Below are 19955 nucleotides of genomic sequence, written 5' to 3'. Positions count from 1 at the left end.
TTAAATCTTTAGAAAAACTTTGTCTAATTTTTCAGGCGCTATCTCAGGGCTAGTGGCTAGAGCGGTCACAGCTTAAATTCCCTTCCTGACAACAGGAGGATGACACAACGCTGGGAGTAAACTTGAAACAAGCATGCTTGATTAAATGAAGCCTATGGTATTTTGCATTTCGGTGATGACAAAATGATTGCTGCCAACCTTACCTGACAGGACTTTTTACCTTTCTTGGAATGCAGCCTTAGCAGGAACATATTTCTGTCCTCCACACCCACCAGCTTGTTGCCTTATAGAAGTGACGTCTTTATAGGCTAATTCTTCCTACTGTTATGTGATCCACCAAGCAACTTCTTCCTGTTGGGCTGTCACCCGTATGATAACAGCAAGATTAAGCACAAGCTTGCATCCAGCCACCTAAATAACCTGGTACTGAACTGGTGTGAATTAGTGTGGTTAGTGCCGACTGGGTTGCCTCTCTCCAGGACGAGCCCCCTCGCAGCCCATGTGAAGCAAAATGGGTCTTTGTTCATCCTGCACCTCTTCTGTTAGTTTTCCTTTTAGGGAGTAAGGTGTCTTTTGGGGATGAACTCTTAGCCCTTAACTGGCAAACTCAGCTAAATGTTTGTGACCCTTTAATCTTTCACTGACACCTGTAGCCTTTGAGTTGTGCTTGGGGATGCTCACGTGCGATATGCTGTCGTTACTGTTGTTTTCAGTCAAATTCCCTAAGGTAGAATGCTTTCCATAAATGCACGATCATAGTAAATTTGCCAGGTACTCAGCCTAAAGAGAGGAGAAAAGGATTGTCCGTTAGACAAGCTGCTGAACCGGAAAAGTTGCTCCGTTGATTACAACCAGCACCTTTGTACAGATCTCTCCCAACTCTAAACTAGTCAGATTGCTCGTTTTTTGCTTTTAGACTTCAAAACTGTGCCTGAGTCAGCCTCCCCAAGATATACAGCTTCTGACTGACTGGAAATAAAAGAGCAAACTTGAGCTGGACAGTTTTCTTGGGTATTGCAAACGCTTGCTTTTCCTGTAGCCGCAGCAGGGAATAATCGGTTAAATGGTCCCGGGTCTCTGCAGAGAAGGTGCTTTTTCTTCTATCCCTTAGCTTTTGCTGCATAGCTTTCAAAACTGATTTTCTAAAGCTTAAAGGATCTGTGATTGACTGCCAGCTTGCTTGGGTTCCACGTGGTGGTAAATCTCAACCACTTCAGTGGAGGAGATGTATGGATTTCCCATTTGCGGAAAAAATTCAGCCGTCCCAGACTCACGTCACTACAAACTGAGCTACATCTTGTGTGTTCTTTTCAGGTGCATCTAGAGGACGGAGTGGAGAGGGGATGCTGCTACATAGTTGCCTGTGATGGAATTTCGTTTATCGTAATGCCGCAGAGGTCTTCATCCATATTAAGGAAAGGTGATGTTTCTCTAAGATGATTCTGCAGTGATTTGAGAGAAGTAATATCTTGCCTCTTGCAGTCCAGTTATTAATGTTAGTGCAGAATAAACTCTTTGGGGGTAGGGATGCTTTCTTCTGCTATGTCGTTCTACTGTGCCTAGCACAGCACTGCTCATTCAGTTGACACCTTAGACTGTACTGTAAAGCAACAAAATGAACTGCTTGTCTGCACTAACTTTAAAAATTGTCTGGATTTATAGAACGTTAGTCTGGAAGGATGTTTTTTCTGTCCAGTAGTCTCCTTTCTTTCCTATTCCCCACTCTTCGATCTCATGTGTATATGGTGATGTGCACATAGGCTTGTGCTGTCCTACAGATTGTTATGGGTCTGCCCTTGTGAACCCAGTACCTAGAAGATGAAACACTTTCAGCTTCAGGCATAGTTGATTTCAGTGGGGGCAAGGAGAAATGTGTGAGGGTGTTGCCCATGCATTACTGTCCTTCCTTTGTGCATTGTCAAAAACTTACTACGTCTTGGTAACAGTGAGACCAAAACCCCAAGCGAAGATCCCTGGCTGCCAGGAGCAGGACTCCAGCTGGTTAGAGTGGACTGAGACATTTAATTGTCTAAGATGTGGCCCTTGCAGCTCAATGCTTGAATAGATTAGTGTGGAAAAGCTGAGTGGTACTGATGTGGCAGTCTGCACTCCCTCCTTTCAGCTTTGGGTGTTGCGTGCACACTTCTGTGGGCTCCCCATCCTGTGAGGCGTGAATACAAGGGTGTTTTTGCTGCCTCATGCTCTCCCAGAGCACTGGACAGTCTCAGATGGATGATTTGTGTTCTCCTTTCCTAAAGCACTAGGAATTCTTAGGAGTAACAAGCAGCAGAGGGGAGCTAAATATGATAAGGAAAACTAAAAGCAAGATCATTGTCTTCCTGCGTACATATGAGGTGGTTCCCCAGAGCATCTTCTGTCCGGCCTTGTTGTGCTTAATTTTCAGTTGCTTAAGGAAGAGTTTTACAGTTCTCTGAACAGGTGATTCTGCAGTCTCATAGGTCTCTTGAGGGATGAGAGATGAGGTGTCTTCCTCTTCTGCACCTGATTGCTTTGCTCTTCTGCAGCTGTTTGTCCCTGACCTGTTAATTGCCTTTGAGATAGTCTGGTTTGTTCTGATCCTGATGGGAAATACTGGAGGGATGATTAGGTTATTGTTTAAACAAGACAGCTAATTCCAGAGCGGGACACATTTTCAGGGCATGGAGGTAGGGACTGTTGTCAAGTCTTGATTTTGATTTTTTTTTTTTAGCCTGCTTGCTTTTTTCCTCGAGGTGAAAAGGGTACAATTAAGGGATTTTATAATTAACTGTGGCTATCTCATGGGTTACAGGGAATGGAGCCCTCTTTCTGTTACCGCAATGCATGGTGGGTGTCCTTGTGTTCTCTGCTGCTCTGGTTTGTTTGGCATGTAGTTGCATCCGTTTCACCTTGTCAGCCTCCTCTAATTTTATATGAAGGGCAGGAGCATTTCCCGTTGCCTGTGCTGCCATCTTGCACAATAGAAACGGCAGAGCTTCATCTCATGACTCTTGCAATAAACCAAACGATGTCTTGGGTTGCTATATACCTTTTAGGAAAACTTTCTCCCAAATGCTGGCAGTCTATCTCACATCTCCATGATCCATTCTGAAGGCTCAGCGTTAGTCAGGAGTTTGGGGCTTCTGATGTCTGCTTTTCAGTTTGAGTTTTTCTGATTCTTGCCTTTCGGTTGGTGCTTATAGCTTTCTCTGTGAGATGGCAGATTTCTGTGGTACTTGTTGGAAGATGAGACGTGGTTTTACTGTAAGCAAAATAGAATGGTTAGCAAGATGGAAAGAGTTGAGAGTGTCTAAATTCTTTCTTGCTCTCAAACACAAACCCATCTTGTGTGCATTTGCAACCTGATGTGTTAGGAAGGGGAATAGAATGCTTAAATATCTCAAAATATGTTTATGTGATTTCTTCCAGTGATCCACTGGCAATACTAGAGGCAGCTGAAATCTTGAGAAAAGCCAAAATGAGCTCCTAGTTGTGTAGTGTGCTTCACCGTGTTGCACCAGAGGCCGTAGGAGTAATAACCTGCCTTTGAAGCTGTGATGCAAGAGTGAAGGAATGGCTTTGCCCTGAAGGTTGCCTTCTCATGTGTTCATGTATTTCCAGGAACAGAGGGTTTTAGGAACACTAGATAACACTGCATATCTTGTATATCTTAGGCTGTTTCATCCCATTCTGCATGTGTAATAAGACAGTCAAGTGGCTTTAGTGCAAATAAGTATTGGTTCCCTTTTTTGTTTGTTTTGCAGATGACTGTTTCCAATAAGTTCTCCTTCTAACACCATGCTTGACTTAAGAGAAAAGCTGCGCAGTCAAGCGAACCCACCAAAAGTTTGAATACTCTTGTGTCTTAAGCTACTAAGCATCTGGAAATGTTTTATTGTTCCACAATCTTGCCTAAATGAGGTTGTTTGAAACTTGGGAACTAACCGAGATAAATACAGATTGCAGACAAGTAAGCTGGGTTTATCTTGTTAATGTTTGTAGTGCCTAGAGGCCTTAAGCAAGACTGGGGTGAAGAACAGGATATCTGTCAATTTACAATTTTGAGCCTCTTCTCCCTTGAACTGTTTTCTTTTGTACTACTGCAGTGGCTTCGTTGACTCTTTATTTGTCCCCGGACTCTTGCCTTCTGTGGATGAGAAGAAAGGTCACTGAACAGCCCACGGTAACTTCTCTCCTTGTGTGATGCCAGCTGTGAGTGTTTCTTTGGCAGTGTCTTAGCTGGTTGTTGTGAGCAATAGTCGAAGAAGCAATCAGCAAGTATACTGCCCTAGAAGTGCTACACGTTGTTGGGCCTACCTCATATCTCCCTGGCTTGAGAGCTGGATGTGGATCCAGGTTGGGATGCTGCCCAGGCGTTCTGTGTTGCACTGGAGCTTGGGGTGTTTGTGATGGAGCAGAGGGCTTATGTGAAAAATGCCACAGGATGCCAGATGATGCAGTCACTGCATGAGAGACAGAGGATGAAGAAAAGAGAAGATAAATGTGTTGCAAGTTGCTCTGCTCTTTGTTTGTTCTCCACACGCACAGCTTCCTGAAAGTAAAATTTCAGCTATTGTTAGTAATGCTGCAAAAATGTGGCAGTGAGTACTGGGAGAAGGGTCTCCCTTTAGGAAGGATTTATTTGAGCTTTGACCTCAGGTTGGTAATGACAAACTGCCTTGGCTCTGAACTGGTGTGTGACCCATTTGTAATCACTGTTTCTTCTGGGTGCTGGTCAGCAGCTGTGCAGGATGCAAAGCACAGCCTTGGAGTTCCCAGCTCGGCTGCTTCCCTGATTGAAGCTGTTCCACTGCAAGGGCATTTGAGTCAGAGCGGTGTGAATCCTGATGCACAAGTATAGATGCAGGAGGGAGCAGAGACCTTATGGGGTTGTCCTGTGCCTTGCTTGATATTTTGAACTGCATTCCACGAGTGCAAGATGGACAGCCATGGGCACGTCTGAGTTGCTCCCTGTTTCTATCCTGTAGGGAGTCTGTGGTATTGAAGTGTCCCCAGCTGATGTGCTGCAGGCACATTCAGTCATGTGCCTAAAAACTTAGTTGATCTTTCTAGGGGAGAACTAATTAGATTTTAATGATGCAGTGAAACATATTACTCATTACCTTGTCTGGATAAGAGGGAGATGAGGACTTATTGAAAGGCAAGTCTAGGATAAGGACTGAGTATTTGTGAAGGAGGAAATGTAAGAGCACCCCAGCCTTGGGAGGGTGAAAGGCCTTGCCTAAGTCTTATTTAAGCTTCCAGTACCCACACAGAGGATAATAAGAGCTTACTTTGGTTTTGATTGAGTCAAGCTGTTTTTATGCCTCGTTCTCTGTGGCCCCACTGACTGGGCATCAACTGGCTGTTGTGGTCCAGGGATTTCACGCTCCTGTAAAACACTAGCTATGACTTTGTGCACACTTCTGTAAGCCCTTTTTTTTCTTTTTCAAAGGTGGACATAATTGCATTAGTCCAAGTTACAGGGAGCTGTGAAATACAAAGGATTGTCTATAAAATGTCTGTTTTCAGCAGGTAATGGATGGCTGGAAGGGAGCAGAGTCTCCTTCTGTTGCAACTCTTCTGAAACTTCATTTCTGTCTTTGCATGGTGTTTTGAGCTGGTACATCAGCTTTCCTCAAACTAGTCATTTTTTATGACCTTTTTAAAGGATTATTCCTGTTTTTTAGAGCAAAGGTAAGCATTGGTCTCAATTTTTTGGGAGGGAGAAATGTGGTGTATTTTTACTTTCTAATTTAGCAGCATTATAGGTAATATGAATGGCTAAAAACCATTGCATTGAGCATATGCCTCTCTGTAGCGCTTGCCTCCTGAGTAACTGCCCTTCGTAGTGCCCTTTCACAAAGCGCCACCGCTCCATACTTCTGTCGAGCGGGGTGTTGGCTGAAAGGAACCGATGCAACGTCTGGATCACGCCCGAGGTGACAGCCGAACACTCGGGGCTCGACCCATCTTGCTTGCCCTGCAATTTCTGAGCAGCTTCACCTGCGTTAATAAAGTCAGCGGCTTTGAATTCCAAGTATATAAAGTAATGTTCTCTCCAAGCTTCCTGCACCTAACTTTGGTGTAGTTGTAGTTAAACCAGGGAGGTTGGCAGAGACTGTTTCTGAAAATAAATGAGCATTGTATTTCAGAGTTGGGTTAAATCTGCTCCTCTTCCCCGGAGAAGATACGGCTACTGCAAACAGCACTGAAGACCAAGCAGTGTTGGAGCTCTGGGGCAAGGCCATGGCTGAGCCCCTTGGCTGGATGAATGGGAGCAGTTGTGCACTGGTCGTCTGGTGGCTGAGCACCCACATATGAGGGCAGAGCCTGTAATTGTTTAATGCAAGCATTTTATGTCTACTTTTGCTAAAGGAGAGCAAGGGGAATGATTTGGTGTTTTACTGCACGGTTCTGAGACTATCTTTGGCTTCTGGGCTGTGGATGTTGAGCACAGAGCGAGTGTCCTCGAGTCAGTGAAAAAAGCAGTCTCCTGGGCTCTGTTGAACAGCTTCCCATTAGCAAAATTGTCTGTTTGCTGCTTTGCGCCTCATCTGTGTGAAATAACTTGCATGAGTGAGGTTTCCTGCTTTGTAGCTAGGAAAGTTGACATGCTTCATGCCTCTTCCTACACCAGTGGTCTCATTAGCTTTGATATCCCTGTCTCATCTGTGTCAAAGCCGCAGACTCTAGGCAGAGCTTTATGCTGCAAAGTATGCTGTACAGCTCCAATTCCATTTTCAGTAAAAGCTACCTCAAAAAAATTACTTTGGCCTATTTTCCTACTGCTGAACATAAGAGACGCATATGCTTGTCTAAGAAGACCACGTCTTAAATGTGATGTTTTTATTCACTGCATATTTTAAGTTTCACTGTTAATGAACAATTTCAATACCTTTATTTTTCTCCCTGCAACCACAGCATGCAGGCATATCCCTTATTAATCTCCTAATTTAAATTTGAAGAGGAAAACTATCACAGTACTGGGAGCACACTCTAATTCATTGATTGTGCTGGCTTGACTCCAACAGTGTAACTAACTCTGCTCTGCCTGCATAAAATTCCCCTTGTAGCTGGTGGCTTTTTTTTTTGTCAGTTGCTGGCTTGAATTCTGGTGCGGTCTCTGCAGCCTGACTATGCATTTTTGATGCTAATGGAAAACTCCTTAAAATGATGAAGTACCTCTCCTTTGTGGAAGGAAAGGCACCGGGCTCACTAATCGGACCCAGCATAGTGCTCTGCCAATAGTTATGTCCTGTTTCTGCAACCGTGCACGCTCCTCTCTGTTGTGCTTCCAGTGCACTGGAGATGGGATAAGAAGGGCTTCATAATGCCCAGACCCAGCTTGATCCAGCAGCCGTGTGCATGGTCGTGCTTGCACCGCGGCTAACCTAGGTTGGAGTAGCTGCTCATGCTGCCAAGTCAGTACTCAGACACTGAAAACAGACCTGCCTGCTTTGGGGAGGTATCTTGCTAAGGTGTTATTGAACAGCAGAGGGATGGGAGGCAGGAGAATGGGGGAATTAATCCAGAAGTAGCAGCAGCAGGAGGGAAAAAAAAATAAATCAGTTTTGGGACTTGCATAATCGAGACAAAGTAAGAATTCATTTGGCATTTGTTAATTCTGGAAGTCCTAGAATAAATTGAAACTATCTATGGTGGTGCTTTCTAATTATTGTAAAAGCGTAAGGGGAGCTTCTGTAGTATTTTACTCGCAGCTTTTCTTGTGTGAGCCCTCTCTTTCCTGGTGGAGAGCAAGGGCTGCTGGTATTAGCTTTCCTTCGTGGAAAAGAGGATTAAACTGAAACAACAGGTGGCTGTTGAGTGCTGCGGGAGTCCCTGGCGCTCAGCGAGGATCGCGTGCTTCTGCACCCCAGGCCTCCCTTCGCTGAACTTAGTGAAGTACTACCAGCGACACGCGTGTGCGTGCCCTAGCAGGTACGTGTGTGAGGGGCAGTGGTTTCATTTATTAGCTCCTCCAGCCTAGCGTCTGCTAGCTGCCTGTTCCAGGGGTTCTCCGTGTTAAGCTTATTCCTTCCAACAAGATCACCTGCTGTGGCTGCTGCACGCTCAGGTCTCCTGCAGACCTCCAGACAGATAGGGCTGTGTGAATGAAAGATGCTGTTTCAGTGCATTTTGCCTCTAGGCACCTTCTTTATTTCTCCCCTTCTGCAAGGGATGCAGATGGAGATGCAGATTTGGCAGGAAGACTTTTCCACTCATTGCTGCCAGCCATGAAACAAACTTCTTATGATTTTTCCCACTCGAGGAGTGGGGGGAAAAAATACATCTCCTTTCCAGCTCCAAATTACCATGGTGGGCTTCATTTATGTTTCCTTGTATTGCAGTTCTGCTTCCAAATGTCTCTCGCTGTATGCAACACAGCCTCCTGCTGTGCCAAACTTCCAGCATGACCCTTTGCATCTGACTGTCAGATTCCTCCCGGTGGACTTGGTAGCACCTAGCTGTACTTCTTGCAGAGCTGTCTTGACCCCAGTGTTTGCCAAATAAAACCTTTCAGACCTTTGAAAACCGTTTCTCTGAAAACAAACGCCACAGGAGCTGGCTGCAGGGTCTGCACCTATGTATCCGACTGCCTCCTTGCCAAGTGTTCTCGATAGAATATGTAGGGAATGTGTTTCCTGACTTTTTAGAAGTCTTACAGACTTTTTGCTTGATGTACTTCTGAATCTCCTACCTGCAGAAGCTGTTGTCTGGAAGGGACGGTTACTGAGAAATCGCTCAAGAGGCTGTCCGTGATCCTCCTGGAGCTTCTCGAGTGGTCCTGGAAGTCTCTGGTCACCCTGCACGGAAGGCTGTTGCTTGTATTGGTCCCAAAGGAATAGATGAGGTTAATAAAGTCAAGGATTCGGGCCTTAGCCTGAGCTGGGGTTGCTGTAGAAGTGGACATTTTTAGTCATATACTAGAAAAAGTAACAGTGGACAATCATAGGCACTTGCCCCTCTCTCAGAAGCCTCCTCTTAACCGTACCTCCCCGGCTTCCTTTCAGTTGGTGCAGTGAGCCCAAGGATCAGGTGGTGGCTCAGAAAAATAGTGTGATTCTCCTGGAAACCAAGAGATCAGTGGCTCAGTGGAGATCACTGGTAAAACTGTTGGCTGTTTTTTTTGTCTTCTGTGCGTGTGCATGGTTTTTTGTGTATGTGTGTGTGATCTCGGAGTTGGGGATGATAATCCAGTTCAACTTTTGGCTAGACGTTGTAGTATGTGTATTGTATCTTGTACTGGAGTAGCCAGGCTATGCTAAAGATCTGTCAGTGGAAGGCTATGCATGATGCATGTAATCTTGTGCTCCTCTGAGGAAGAGAGTGGGAGCTGGGTGTCTTATTGCTCCCAGGCTGAGCCCTAAGAAGCTGGTGAGTACAAAAAAAGTTTCATTGACTTCCTTGACAGGAACTGCATGATAATAGACTTAAACATTAAAGGTTTTTTGCCCAAACTGAGCCTCTGCTGGCTGAGTTTTTGCTAGTTACTTCCATAGTATCTTATTTTTTCATGGATGCAGCTGTGTCGAGCTTTGCTTCTCTGTGAGCTCCTCATTGATGCTCCTGTTGTGTAAGCTGTGGGTGTGAGGCAAGGATAACGTGGGGGTGACCAAAGCGAGGCTATGGGTGCAGAGCAGTCGGCCTTCATCGGGCATGGGGAAGTGTCTCCTGCTAGATCGGGGAGACGCTGATAGGAAAACACTACTGCTTGGAACAGCAGTGACCTCTTGTGGGTAGTGAGGAGGGCTGGTGGAGCTGGAAGTTGGCACTCGGAGTCAGAGGATACTTATTCAGCCATACTTACGTTCACGGCCTTGAAGTGCATGTGGTAAAGGGAGCACGGACTCCACTGGCCGGATATCAGGAACACACCGCTATAAAGGGTGCCAGCTCTTCTCTTCTGCGCGTGCATGTGCTCTGAAGCTGTGATGCGAAAACGTCCTCGTTGTTCAGGAGCAGCCCAGACTCTTGTCTCTCCCCTTGGAGAACCCAGAATTGGCCTTCCTGCACATCTCACATCCTGTGAGATGAATTAAAAGTCACGAAACAAGGTGAAATTCTCAAAGGAGAATTTTCATCCCGTGTGTTGCTACGCAGCAAGCTAGTCACTCAGATTTTACTTCTCCCTGCCCTGAGCTAAATAGATCACTGCCTTTGAGTTTGTCAGGTATTTTTAGGCAGTTTCCAAATATTTCCGTTCTCTGGGCAACTGCAGATTCCATGGGACTGAAGGTAGGAATGCATTTCTGGGCAGACACAGCTGCGCTGCTGCCCCGCTGTTGGAAAGCAGCAATATCAAGATTACAGGAATGCAGAAGACGGGCTGGGCAGCGGATGCCTCGCTCATGCAGATGTCAGAACGTGGAAGGTGGTGGGACTCTAGCGAGACGTCATCTGCCTTTTATTGCTCAGTTTTGAAGCAGTAACTCTTTGCACATGCCAGGCTGTTAAGTTATTTCTCTGTGTAAATTAACCCTATTTACATTTTCAGAAAATAGGGAGAGGGCCGGCAAAAGACGTTATGGCTGTCCTATCTATTTCTGAACTCTGAGGGTGAAGTACTTCTCCGAGCGAAATTGGACAAAAGAGTTTGAATTTCCACTAACTTATGCGTTGTGATTCAAATACTCTTTTATCCAGTCGTGAAAAAGTAGTTTAAGTTGGGTCATCGAAACACATGGAAATAAACGATTACCTTGTAAGACTAAGAATTAAGCTGTCTTGTTGGACCGCATCTGTCACCAAAAAAAAAAACCCAGCACCTGAAATCCAGGGTTGAAGACGAAGTGGTTTGTCTGGATGTTTGTGATAGGTGGGTGGATCTGTCTTGTTTCTTTATTTTTGTGCTGTGAAAGGGAAGGGTGGGAGGAAACAAAAGTAAAAAGCCAAGAATGTACAAGAGCAACCACTGGAAACACAGCCTTGACAAAGTTTTATCTTATTTTTTGGGGTCAGATGGTGACTAAAAGGAGCCTGGACTAATGACTTAATGTCAGACCGTGTTCAGGGGAAATACGACTTGCTGCAAATTCCTTTTCCTATAAAGAACATACAGAGGGCACTGGGCTCCAAAATACATTTCTTCTAAGTGGGAAAGCATGCTAGACTGAAGTCTGGCTAAGTCTTAAAGGTCAAAAAGGTATGTAGATTTTTTTTTTTCAAGAGGAAATAATTTTAAAACAGAGCAAATGCCAGATGCATCAAGGTGACCAAGAGGGAACACGATAAGCCTGGATATAGCTGGAGACTTGGTAAAGAGAATTTGAGTAATTAAGAAAAGCTCTGAAGCTGCATCTAGCAACTTCTTGGAAGGCGTCGGTAGGACTTGCCCTCAGAGACGAACCTCTGGCGCAGAAGCAACGTGGTGTTTGGTCAGCGCAGGAAGGACAGCTCTAAGATGGTTTGTCGGGGGGGTGCTCTGCATGCTGCCTTGAGTGGATCCTTCCTTGCTGATAGCTGGGAAATGATTAAACTGTTTGATGGAACCAGATAGCTGGAACAATAGCAATCTACATGGGAAAATAAGCATATACTGGCATCCAAATCAAAGCTGGTTTCAGAGTTGTCTGCAGGGAAGCAAATGAAGTATCGGGCAAGGTAGCAGCAAACGAGGATGTGCTTTCAACTTGTAAGTTCCTCGGGAACAAGCACTTCCTTACCGACAGAAATAAAACCTGTTTGTTATGGTAGCAAATCCCGTGTCCTGTTTGCTCACCCTTTTCTGCTTCACAGGTTGCAAGATACCGCAAGAATCGGCGTTGCCGTCTTCCGGAATCGAGGAGGCGGGAGGTAAAGGTAACGCTGGCACCACCGTTTCGGGATGGTGCGTGGGTCGGGGATGCTGGCCTCCTCACCTTTGAGCCCTGGGTAGCTGAATGCATACGGTTCAAGCTGTGCCGTCGTGAGTGCTGTTAAGCACCTATACGTATTTGTCTCAGATAAGGGTGGCTGAGTCGTGCACTCCCCTTTGGGGAGGAAGGAGTCAACTCTGTCTTTTAAGAAACAGCAATAAAGCTCTTTTTTTTTTTTTTTTCCCTCGCTGAATGGGCTCCTTCTGTCAGATTACAGCAGGCGGTTGTGATTTTTTTTTGCTTTTTTCCTGAAGTTGCCGCTGGACTGCGGGGGCCGCTGCAGTTTGTCTGCAGATGCCGCGCTGCGGGCGGCCGCGAACCGGGGTCCCGCGCCGGGGCCGGGCTCGCAGGAGGGGCGGGCGCCGGCTCCTCCGCTCCCCGCCTCGCTCCTGCCCTCTTCTTTCTCGTCCCTCCCTTTCGCTTTCTCACCTCCTCTGCCTCCCCCGGCAGCTGCCCGGCTCGGCTCTCCTGCAGCTCGCTCTCGCTTGCCCCGTCCCGAGCGCGCTGGGTGCTTCCCACCTCTCTCCTCCTCCTCTTCCTCCTCCTTTAGCAGCTTTGGTGCCTTCATCTCAGCGGAGCTGGTGCTGCATCCTTGTGCCTTGCCTCCGGCATGCCCGGGCCTTTGCCCCCCACAGAGCTGTATGCCTCGGAGCGGATCGTCGTGCTGGTCTCCTGCGTGCTGTCCTGTCTGGGCTCCAGCCTGCTGGTGTGCACCCACGCCCTGTGGCCGGAGCTGCGGACCCGTCCACGCCAGCTCCTGCTCTACCTGTCCCTGGCTGACCTCCTCTCGGCCCTGTCTTACTTCTACGGGGTGCTGCAGGACTTCGACAGGACTTCATGGGATTGCGTGCTGCAGGGCGCCCTGTCCACCTTCTCCAACACCAGCTCCTTCTTCTGGACCATGGCCGTTGCCCTCTACCTCTATGTCACCATTGTGAGGGGCTCGCCCACAGGCACGGGCTTGCTCTGCTGCTTCCACGTTGTGAGGTGGGTGCTGTCCGCCGTTCCTGCGAGAGCGCAAGGTGTGCGATCCCACCCCTCGGCCAGGAGCCGCCGCTGGCATGCCCCGCGCTTTCTGCTCCCTGGTGAAGCGCTTGGATGGTTTGCTCAAGTCATCTGCCCCTTCCTTAAGGATACTGTGCCCTTCTCAAGTTTCTTTTCAACAGGGGCTTTGCTGTCGCTTAGCTAACCAGCCCTGCTTAACCCCTCAAAGAAATGAAGATGTGCAAAAGTTAAAAATGATGAAGATAGTGTAGAAAATCTCTGGCAAGAGACAGTTTTGAATCTGGAAGTCCTGGCCCCGCTTTCCCTCTGCAATCTGGTCTGATGTCCTAGCAATAATATCCCCAAACTCCTGCTTGCAATACCGGTCCGTTGCTGCCAACGTTTCACGTTTGGGATCCGTTTCCATACATCCCTGGCTTCCTGGTGTCGGTCGGGTCTATGTTTCCTGCCCGTTTCCCTAGGCAAGTGACTGTAATTCAGTCCTTTCAGGAAAACGTAGTCTGCAAGGGAGGAGGCTGCTGGAAAAGCACTCTGAAGGTTGTTTTGGCATGTTTGATTGAAAGCAAGACAAAACAGCCCACGGTGTAGCTCTATGTCTCGGTTTCTGCTACTGAGCTGATTTTCCACATCGTGTTTAGTAAAAGCTGTCATTATGCAATTTGAGCTTGTGTAGTCATGTGCTACCTCCACGCCGAGCGAAACAGTGATCCTTTAGTCCTCTGTGCTGCCAGGCTTTTAAAATAAATTATATGGAGAGTGTGTTTAAAAAAAAAAAAAAGCCATTGCAAGGCAAAGTAACGAAACTTGTTTGATCTGTTGCTCTGTCAGATGAGTCTAACGATCAACTTTTATTTTCAAACAGCATCATTTGGGAGATGATTGAATTAGAGTTGAGTCCAGGTAAAAGATGGGTCAGAGAAAAAAACATGATGGCTAAGTGGGGAATTAAGGAGGAAACTTGGATTCCTGCCCTACCTGTTTTAATTACTGCTTGACAGCAAGGAGTGAGGAAGCCTGGGGTGCTTGCACATGCATCTGGGTAGACCAGAATATTGTTGAAGTTGAAATAAAAGGCAATGAGACAGCCCGGGGAGTTTGTTAGCTTTTTGTTTCATTTCAAGTGAACAAGGAGTTGCACTATGAGAGTCGCGGAGAAAAGGGAACGCCAGGAAAGAGCTGCCTCCTGCTTAGAGAACAGAAAAAGGAGCCTTGACTTCTCCATGGGCTTGCATGACCGCATCATGCTACGTCAAAGAGTTGATGCAAATCTGGCCTACTTGTAATTTTCCTGTCTCTGCTGATCACTGGCTGTGTGACCTTGGTCTGTACTTCAGCCTCTCCATCTGGTTTAATACTTCTCAGCCTCATCAGATGCACAGTGAGGGGGAAAAACTTAGCAAGATTCATGGAAATACTGTTGGCTGTGATCTGTGTAGTCCTTTAAAACTGTAAAAAGCTGAAAGATTACACTAGCCCTGTGAGAGAGAGGAAGGGAGTATTCAACTCAGTTTCCTCTGTGTGAATTTGCTAGGTTTTATTTTCAACTCTTCATAGTTTAAAAAAAAAAAAAAAAAAAAGCTATGCTCTGTTCTTGCTGGGATGTCTTGGTATTATTCAGCTCGCTTTGCTCTGTTTACAGGGCAAAACAGATAAATTTCATCTAAGTCCTATTATCAGGTTCCGCTTCATCAATCAGTCCTATTCTGTGCAGAGCCAATGCTTTAAGCTTCTTCCTGCTTTACAGTCTGTATGAAAAGTCAGAGAAAACAAGTGAGGACCTGTTCTCTGCCCATCTCTTCATGGCACCTTTTTCCTTCCCTGCCTTTTTTTATTATTACCTGTCAGTCATTAAAAAGAAGCTCTGGACATCACGCTTGGAGGTGTCTTTTCACGTCTCGGTGCTTAAAAGTCCTGCTGACTATTTGTAGTATTTTTAACCTGAAAAACTTTTTGGTACCATCTAGGTACCAAAATGGCTGCAGCTGGTGTGAAAAGATATCGGCATGTGCAGTCAAATGAACTACAGAAGGATGCAGCTGGGGGCAAAAGGAAAGGTAGTAAAGGACAGATGTTTGGGGGATTTAAATGTAATGACGTTTCCAGTATCTTTGATATTTAAAATAAGCTAAATGTGTCTAGGCAAGAACCTGGGAATCTTTTTTTCTCTTCAGCTCGCAGCTTGCCAATGTGGTCACACAGTGACTGTTGTGAGATGCTGCTGGAAGGGATTCGAGGCAGGATGGAGTTTTATCGTGCCTGAGTTACCCATTCCTCAGAAGAGGCAAGTGTTTGTAAAGATAAATACCAGGGCTGTTAGTATCTTGCAGTGGATCCTCTTTTAACGTTGAGTATAACCAGAGACTGTTCTTTAGCTGAACAGAGTTGGCTAAATATATTTTGGAAGTCAGTACTTGAAATTTTCTTTTTAGGGAAACTGGAAAGTCGCACTAGATGAAACCTGCCGGACAGGTTTGTTCCTTCTTGATTCATGTGGTAACACATGCACCAAGAGCATGCGTTTTGGAGCTAGTCTAGAGAAGTCTCTTCATACAGGCTTTGTTTTGTTTTTAAATTTGCGTTGAGCTCAGATGAGCTTTGAAAACAAGCTTATAGTTGGCTCTGAAAATATTTATGGAGTTGTAAGCTGCCATCCTGAGGGTTCTGGCATCCTGAGCATAAATTTCTAGGCTACCTCACTTGTTTTGGATTTCTGAATATCACATATCGTTTAGTTGGATGATGTTTTCCTTGCTGTGAGTACAGTTGATCCAAACTTGGGGTCAGGAACGGACCAGATCCCGTCCTGAGATTGCTCCTCACTACTGTTTTGATAGCAATTGCTGTCCACCTGTGAAACGTTTGCATTTTCATCATCAGGCTATGCAGACGTGTGCACACACATAAGGTACGCATCCATGGAGTACTCGAGGTCCCCCACAAGGACTGCGTTTAGGTCTGCGTGTACCTGACTCTTTGGGGGAGCCATCCTACATAATGACACTGTCTCTGGGGCTCAAAGTGAAATTTCTACTACTTTGTCCTATCTTGGATCTCTTTTATTCTACCGTTCAGGTATGCCTTGGGTGTTGTGCACCTTTAGCAGAAAGGCCCCGATTGTCCAAGCTGAGGGGCGTCCCCAAGCCAAGCGAGTGAGTCTTGCCAGGCTGTGCCTTTACATCGCTTTTTTGTTTTTGTATCTCTTTGGGAACAAAAATGAGGCTCGCTAATGATTCCTCTCTTCCTCCCTTCTACGTAGGTATGAACTTTTGATATTTTCCAGTCTTTGGGAATCTTATCTGTCCTCCAGCAGCTCTTAAATAATCTAATCTCAATTTTCCTTTCCAGATTTCTAAAATGTTTTCAAATACGTTGGAGCTGAAGATCACTGAAATGCCTGATTACTCTTTAGACTTTCTCTAACTTCAAGTTTTTAATCCTTTGTTTGGTATTGGTTGCATTAGCCACCTGATCACAATTCACTGTTTTAGTGAATGTTGAAGAGTAAATCAAGCTCCTGTCACATGTGGCAGTTTTCTTCCTCACTCTTCCTTTCACTAGTAAGATCCTTGAAGATCTATCTCTTTTTGCTTTTTTTCAGTCCCTTCCTAGCAGGCTGTTACTTCGTGCTATGGCCTTGCTTACTGTGTCCATATGTACTCGTGGTGTTCTTTTTGTTCATCTCTAGTAATTTGGCCCAATTTTATCTTCTTGTATGATTCTCTTTCAGTTCTAGGTCACTGTGGAGATCATTATTTAGGCAAATTAGTTTCTTAATACAGTTCTTTTTTCTTGGTGCTGGACTAATTTATGCTTGTGCCCTTTAATATGGTTTCTTTAAGGAGGTGCAAGCTCTCTTGAATGCTTATCCCTACCTTACTGGTCAGTTCTTCAAAGTGTTTTGAACTTTGAATCTCTCTGATTCTGTAATCCTTGCTTTTAGGCAAATCACCATTTTGACCGAAATGGGAGGTTTTCAGGTGCGCAGAAACTTTTGTGGCTGCTGGCGATGTTTAGAGTGGTTTTGGAAGGCTTGCAGCATGGGATGGACTTCTTGCAGCAGAAGTGTCTCTAACTGTACTGGCTCAGCTGTTAGCACTCAGATATATCTTCTGAATGTTGTAAATGTGCAAAAGGGTGGACTCTGAATTTTTTTAATACTGTTATATTAATGTTTGTTTCTTAAGTGAACAGCAGACCTTATTAAAGAGAGGGAAAGAGGATATTTCTGAGATCTAAAGTAGCAGGATTATCTCTGATTTTAAATTGGTCGTTGGAACTTGACAAGGTCTGGCCTAGGCAGCTGCTTTAACAGATGCTGGCTGCTTGGAGCACCTGAGGGATGTGAAACTGATTTTAGGAGGAGGATCCTACTCATGTTCTCTGAATGCAGCTTCTTAGAGCTGCTCACAAAGATGAGTGGGAATGAGGAAGGTGATGAGCAATGTGATACTGGCTCAGTTTTCTTTGCATCTGGAGAGACCAGGGGGATTTTGCTGGAAGCTCGATCTGGGTTTTCTCTGAAGCATGTGTGTCACTTACTGGGGAACTGTCCCTTGTCCCTCTAAAGCCTTCTCAGAACTTCTTTCTGAGGACGAATATTGAGTAAACAGGTGATGCTTTCAGATGAATTCAGGCCAGCCTTTTGACCATGGAGTGATACGTGAACAGTACGTCATGGGTTAGGACAGGGCTGTAACGTGCTGGGTATTAACAGCAGCCAGGAAGGGACCGGCTATTTTATGTTTGGGTTCATGGAATTTTTCAGCTCCTGTGCATAGATTTTTGTGGGCAGCCCAAGCTGTTGAGTGACTTAATTTGTGTGTGCTGTTTTTCTTCTAGAAAACTTCCCTATGTTTGCCTCTGCTGTCAAGAGATAAGTCAAAGTCAAAACACTGGCTCCAGATTACATGAATCTGGCTCATCTTTGCTTTTGCAGTTTTTGTCATTACTGTCAGTGCTTTTTCTTTGGAAGAAAGCTTCCCCTTGTTGTCCTTCAGAAGTGACCCTCTTGCCTCCAAAGAACTGACTACACTTTTTTTTTTTAATCAACTGATGGAATAAAATTGTGTTTTTTCTGGACTAGGTATTGGAGCTTGTTAGAAGAATCCCTTCTCTGGCAAGCATTTTCCCGGGAGTGCAGAAGGACTAAACTGAGCGCGTTCTTGGCTTAACTTTGCTCTTTGTTTTCTTTCCTCAGCTGGGGAGTCCCCCTTGGCATTACAGTGGCTGCTGTTGCACTGAAGAAGATTGGCTATGATGCCTCCAATGTTTCTGTTGGCTGGTGTTGGGTCAACTTGGATGCAGAGGATCGGATTCTGTGGATGCTGTTAACGGGGAAAGTTTGGGAGATACTGGCCTATGTGACTTTGCCGGTGCTCTACATCCTCATCAAGAAGCACATTAACAGAGCAGTGAGTACTCTGCTTCCTGCTTAGGTTACAGTCTTGCTATGTGATTATATTCTCCTGCGCTCTGAGGATTTTGCTGTATATTAGCAGCTACGCAGGCAGGAATTGCTTCATATGCTCCTGAAGTGCATCCACCACGAGGAGAAGCAGTACGGCTGATTTAACAGCCTCCAGCATCATTACACAATGACTTAGCATAAGACGAACGTAAAAGCCTTTTGAAAGCTTAAAGGGATGTGGGATGTACGTGAGTGAAAAGTAAATCCTAGAGTAAAAATAGAAAAGGATGTAAAGGACAAAATTCAGCTTTAATCAGTCGTTCACACAGTTCCTCTTGTACCAGGCCTGAGTTTGGTTTCTGGACGTGTCTACCCTCAGTCATCTGAGGATCGCTAATGATTGCTTGCGCTCATGAGTACTGTTTTGTACTAGCAGCGTAAATCCCCATTTGGGAGCCTGAGCACTATAGTATTAGGCACTGCATGCATACACAACACAAAGACACCCTGCCCCTAGGGGTTTTCAGTCTTCAGAGGCTTATTTGCTGTTATTCCTTGTGAACGCAAGGAATCTGGGGATCTGGGACAACATTTGCGTAATGCAGAAATGAAATCTTTATTGTGAGAAGGAACTATGTCCAGAGATTTTTTTCCCCCTAAGTTGCATTAGAAAAGGAAAAAAAATAAAAGGATAAATCTCCTTCTGGAGAGCACTGTCATTGCCAGCCTGCTTGTTGTGGTGAAGCTATGGCAGTAGTAGTTAAGGATAAGCACATGTCTGGCTAGGGCAGGATCCCACAAATGAGTTGGAAGTAGAAACAGTTTTGAGCTCTTGTAAATACAGGCGAGCCAGTCCCAAGGGTCCTGGGGAAAGGGATTTGGGAAGGGCTTGCTGGTGTCTGTCACCAGGCACCCGACATAAATTAGACAGGACTGTGTGTTCCCGCAGCTGTCAAAGATAGCAATGTGACAGTCTGGAAACTTGACCCCCCCCCCCCCAATGCAGCCAGGCTTTCACCCTTGTGCTGCGTGCCAGGGACTCGGGCGCTCTGCTCTCCCTTTCACGCTCCCAGCCCTGATCCTCCTATGGCAGCAGTGCTGAGAGCAGGCAGTTGTCACTCCTGCTTCCCATAATTGGGGTCTGAGGCAGCAGCGACAGGGCCTTCTGGACTGGAGGATCTCTCTCTTCTCATCACTGGGGAATTTTGCCAAGCCTGGTGGCCTGCTTACCAAGCCTCTTTCCTGGAAGGAAGCTGTCCACTTCCAAGAAAGAGCAACGAACAGCCAGGGCTGGGTTTGGGGCTCCGGTAACACCTCCAGTGGGTTTTGAGCAGTGGCTCTTCTGTGGTCGGAGACAGGTGGGCACATGGGAGTAGCTGTTCTGGAGCACGTGTGTGGGGTGCATGCAAGGGGCTTTCCAGACAGAAGAGACTCCACAAGGGCGGAGGGGAAGGTGCATCGACAGACCTCAGAGGGGTTTAACTCTGCCCACGGTGCAATGCTGTCACACAGCTCTGTTCTGCAGGAGCTGAGGTGGCAGGGCTGCGAGTACTGGAGCAAACGAGCTCTGTGCAGGAAAGCTGTATGTGCTCAGTAGCCCTGATGGAAGGAGGAGAAGTTTTGAGTGGGTCATCTACACTGAGATTTAATCCTTTGCCCACATTGACATCCTGGTATCCAGCATCATGTGGCCCAGCAGCTGCTGT

At 46.0% G+C, this 19955-nt stretch overlaps 1 protein-coding gene across 15 annotated transcripts in view; it reads left to right on the top strand.

The window, feature by feature from the left end:
- Positions 1 to 19955, top strand: part of GPR157 (G protein-coupled receptor 157) — a 31889-nt gene that overhangs the window by 6606 nt on the left and 5328 nt on the right. For 10 of the 15 annotated variants that reach the window (XR_011135742.1, XR_011135738.1, XR_011135743.1 and 7 more), the window contains 6 exons: positions 1315 to 1420; positions 3744 to 3949; positions 4086 to 4162; positions 11719 to 11781; positions 12388 to 12824; positions 18040 to 18253. Coding sequence is in view for 3 of the 15 variants with exons in the window: in XM_068915813.1 (XP_068771914.1) it covers position 3949; positions 4086 to 4162; positions 11719 to 11781; positions 12388 to 12824; positions 18040 to 18253 (792 nt within the window). In the remaining 12 variants the exon portion in view is untranslated. Of the gene's footprint in view, positions 1 to 1314; positions 1421 to 3743; positions 3950 to 4085; positions 12825 to 18039; positions 18254 to 19955 lie in introns of all 15 variants that reach the window. The other 5 variants (XR_011135745.1, XM_068915814.1, XR_011135748.1 and 2 more) reach the window with 4 other exon arrangements.

The sequence above is a fragment of the Struthio camelus genome, chromosome 21, assembly GCF_040807025.1.
Source record: "Struthio camelus isolate bStrCam1 chromosome 21, bStrCam1.hap1, whole genome shotgun sequence".
NCBI lineage: Eukaryota > Metazoa > Chordata > Aves > Struthioniformes > Struthionidae > Struthio > Struthio camelus.
This window is presented reverse-complemented; position numbering and strand designations above follow the sequence as displayed.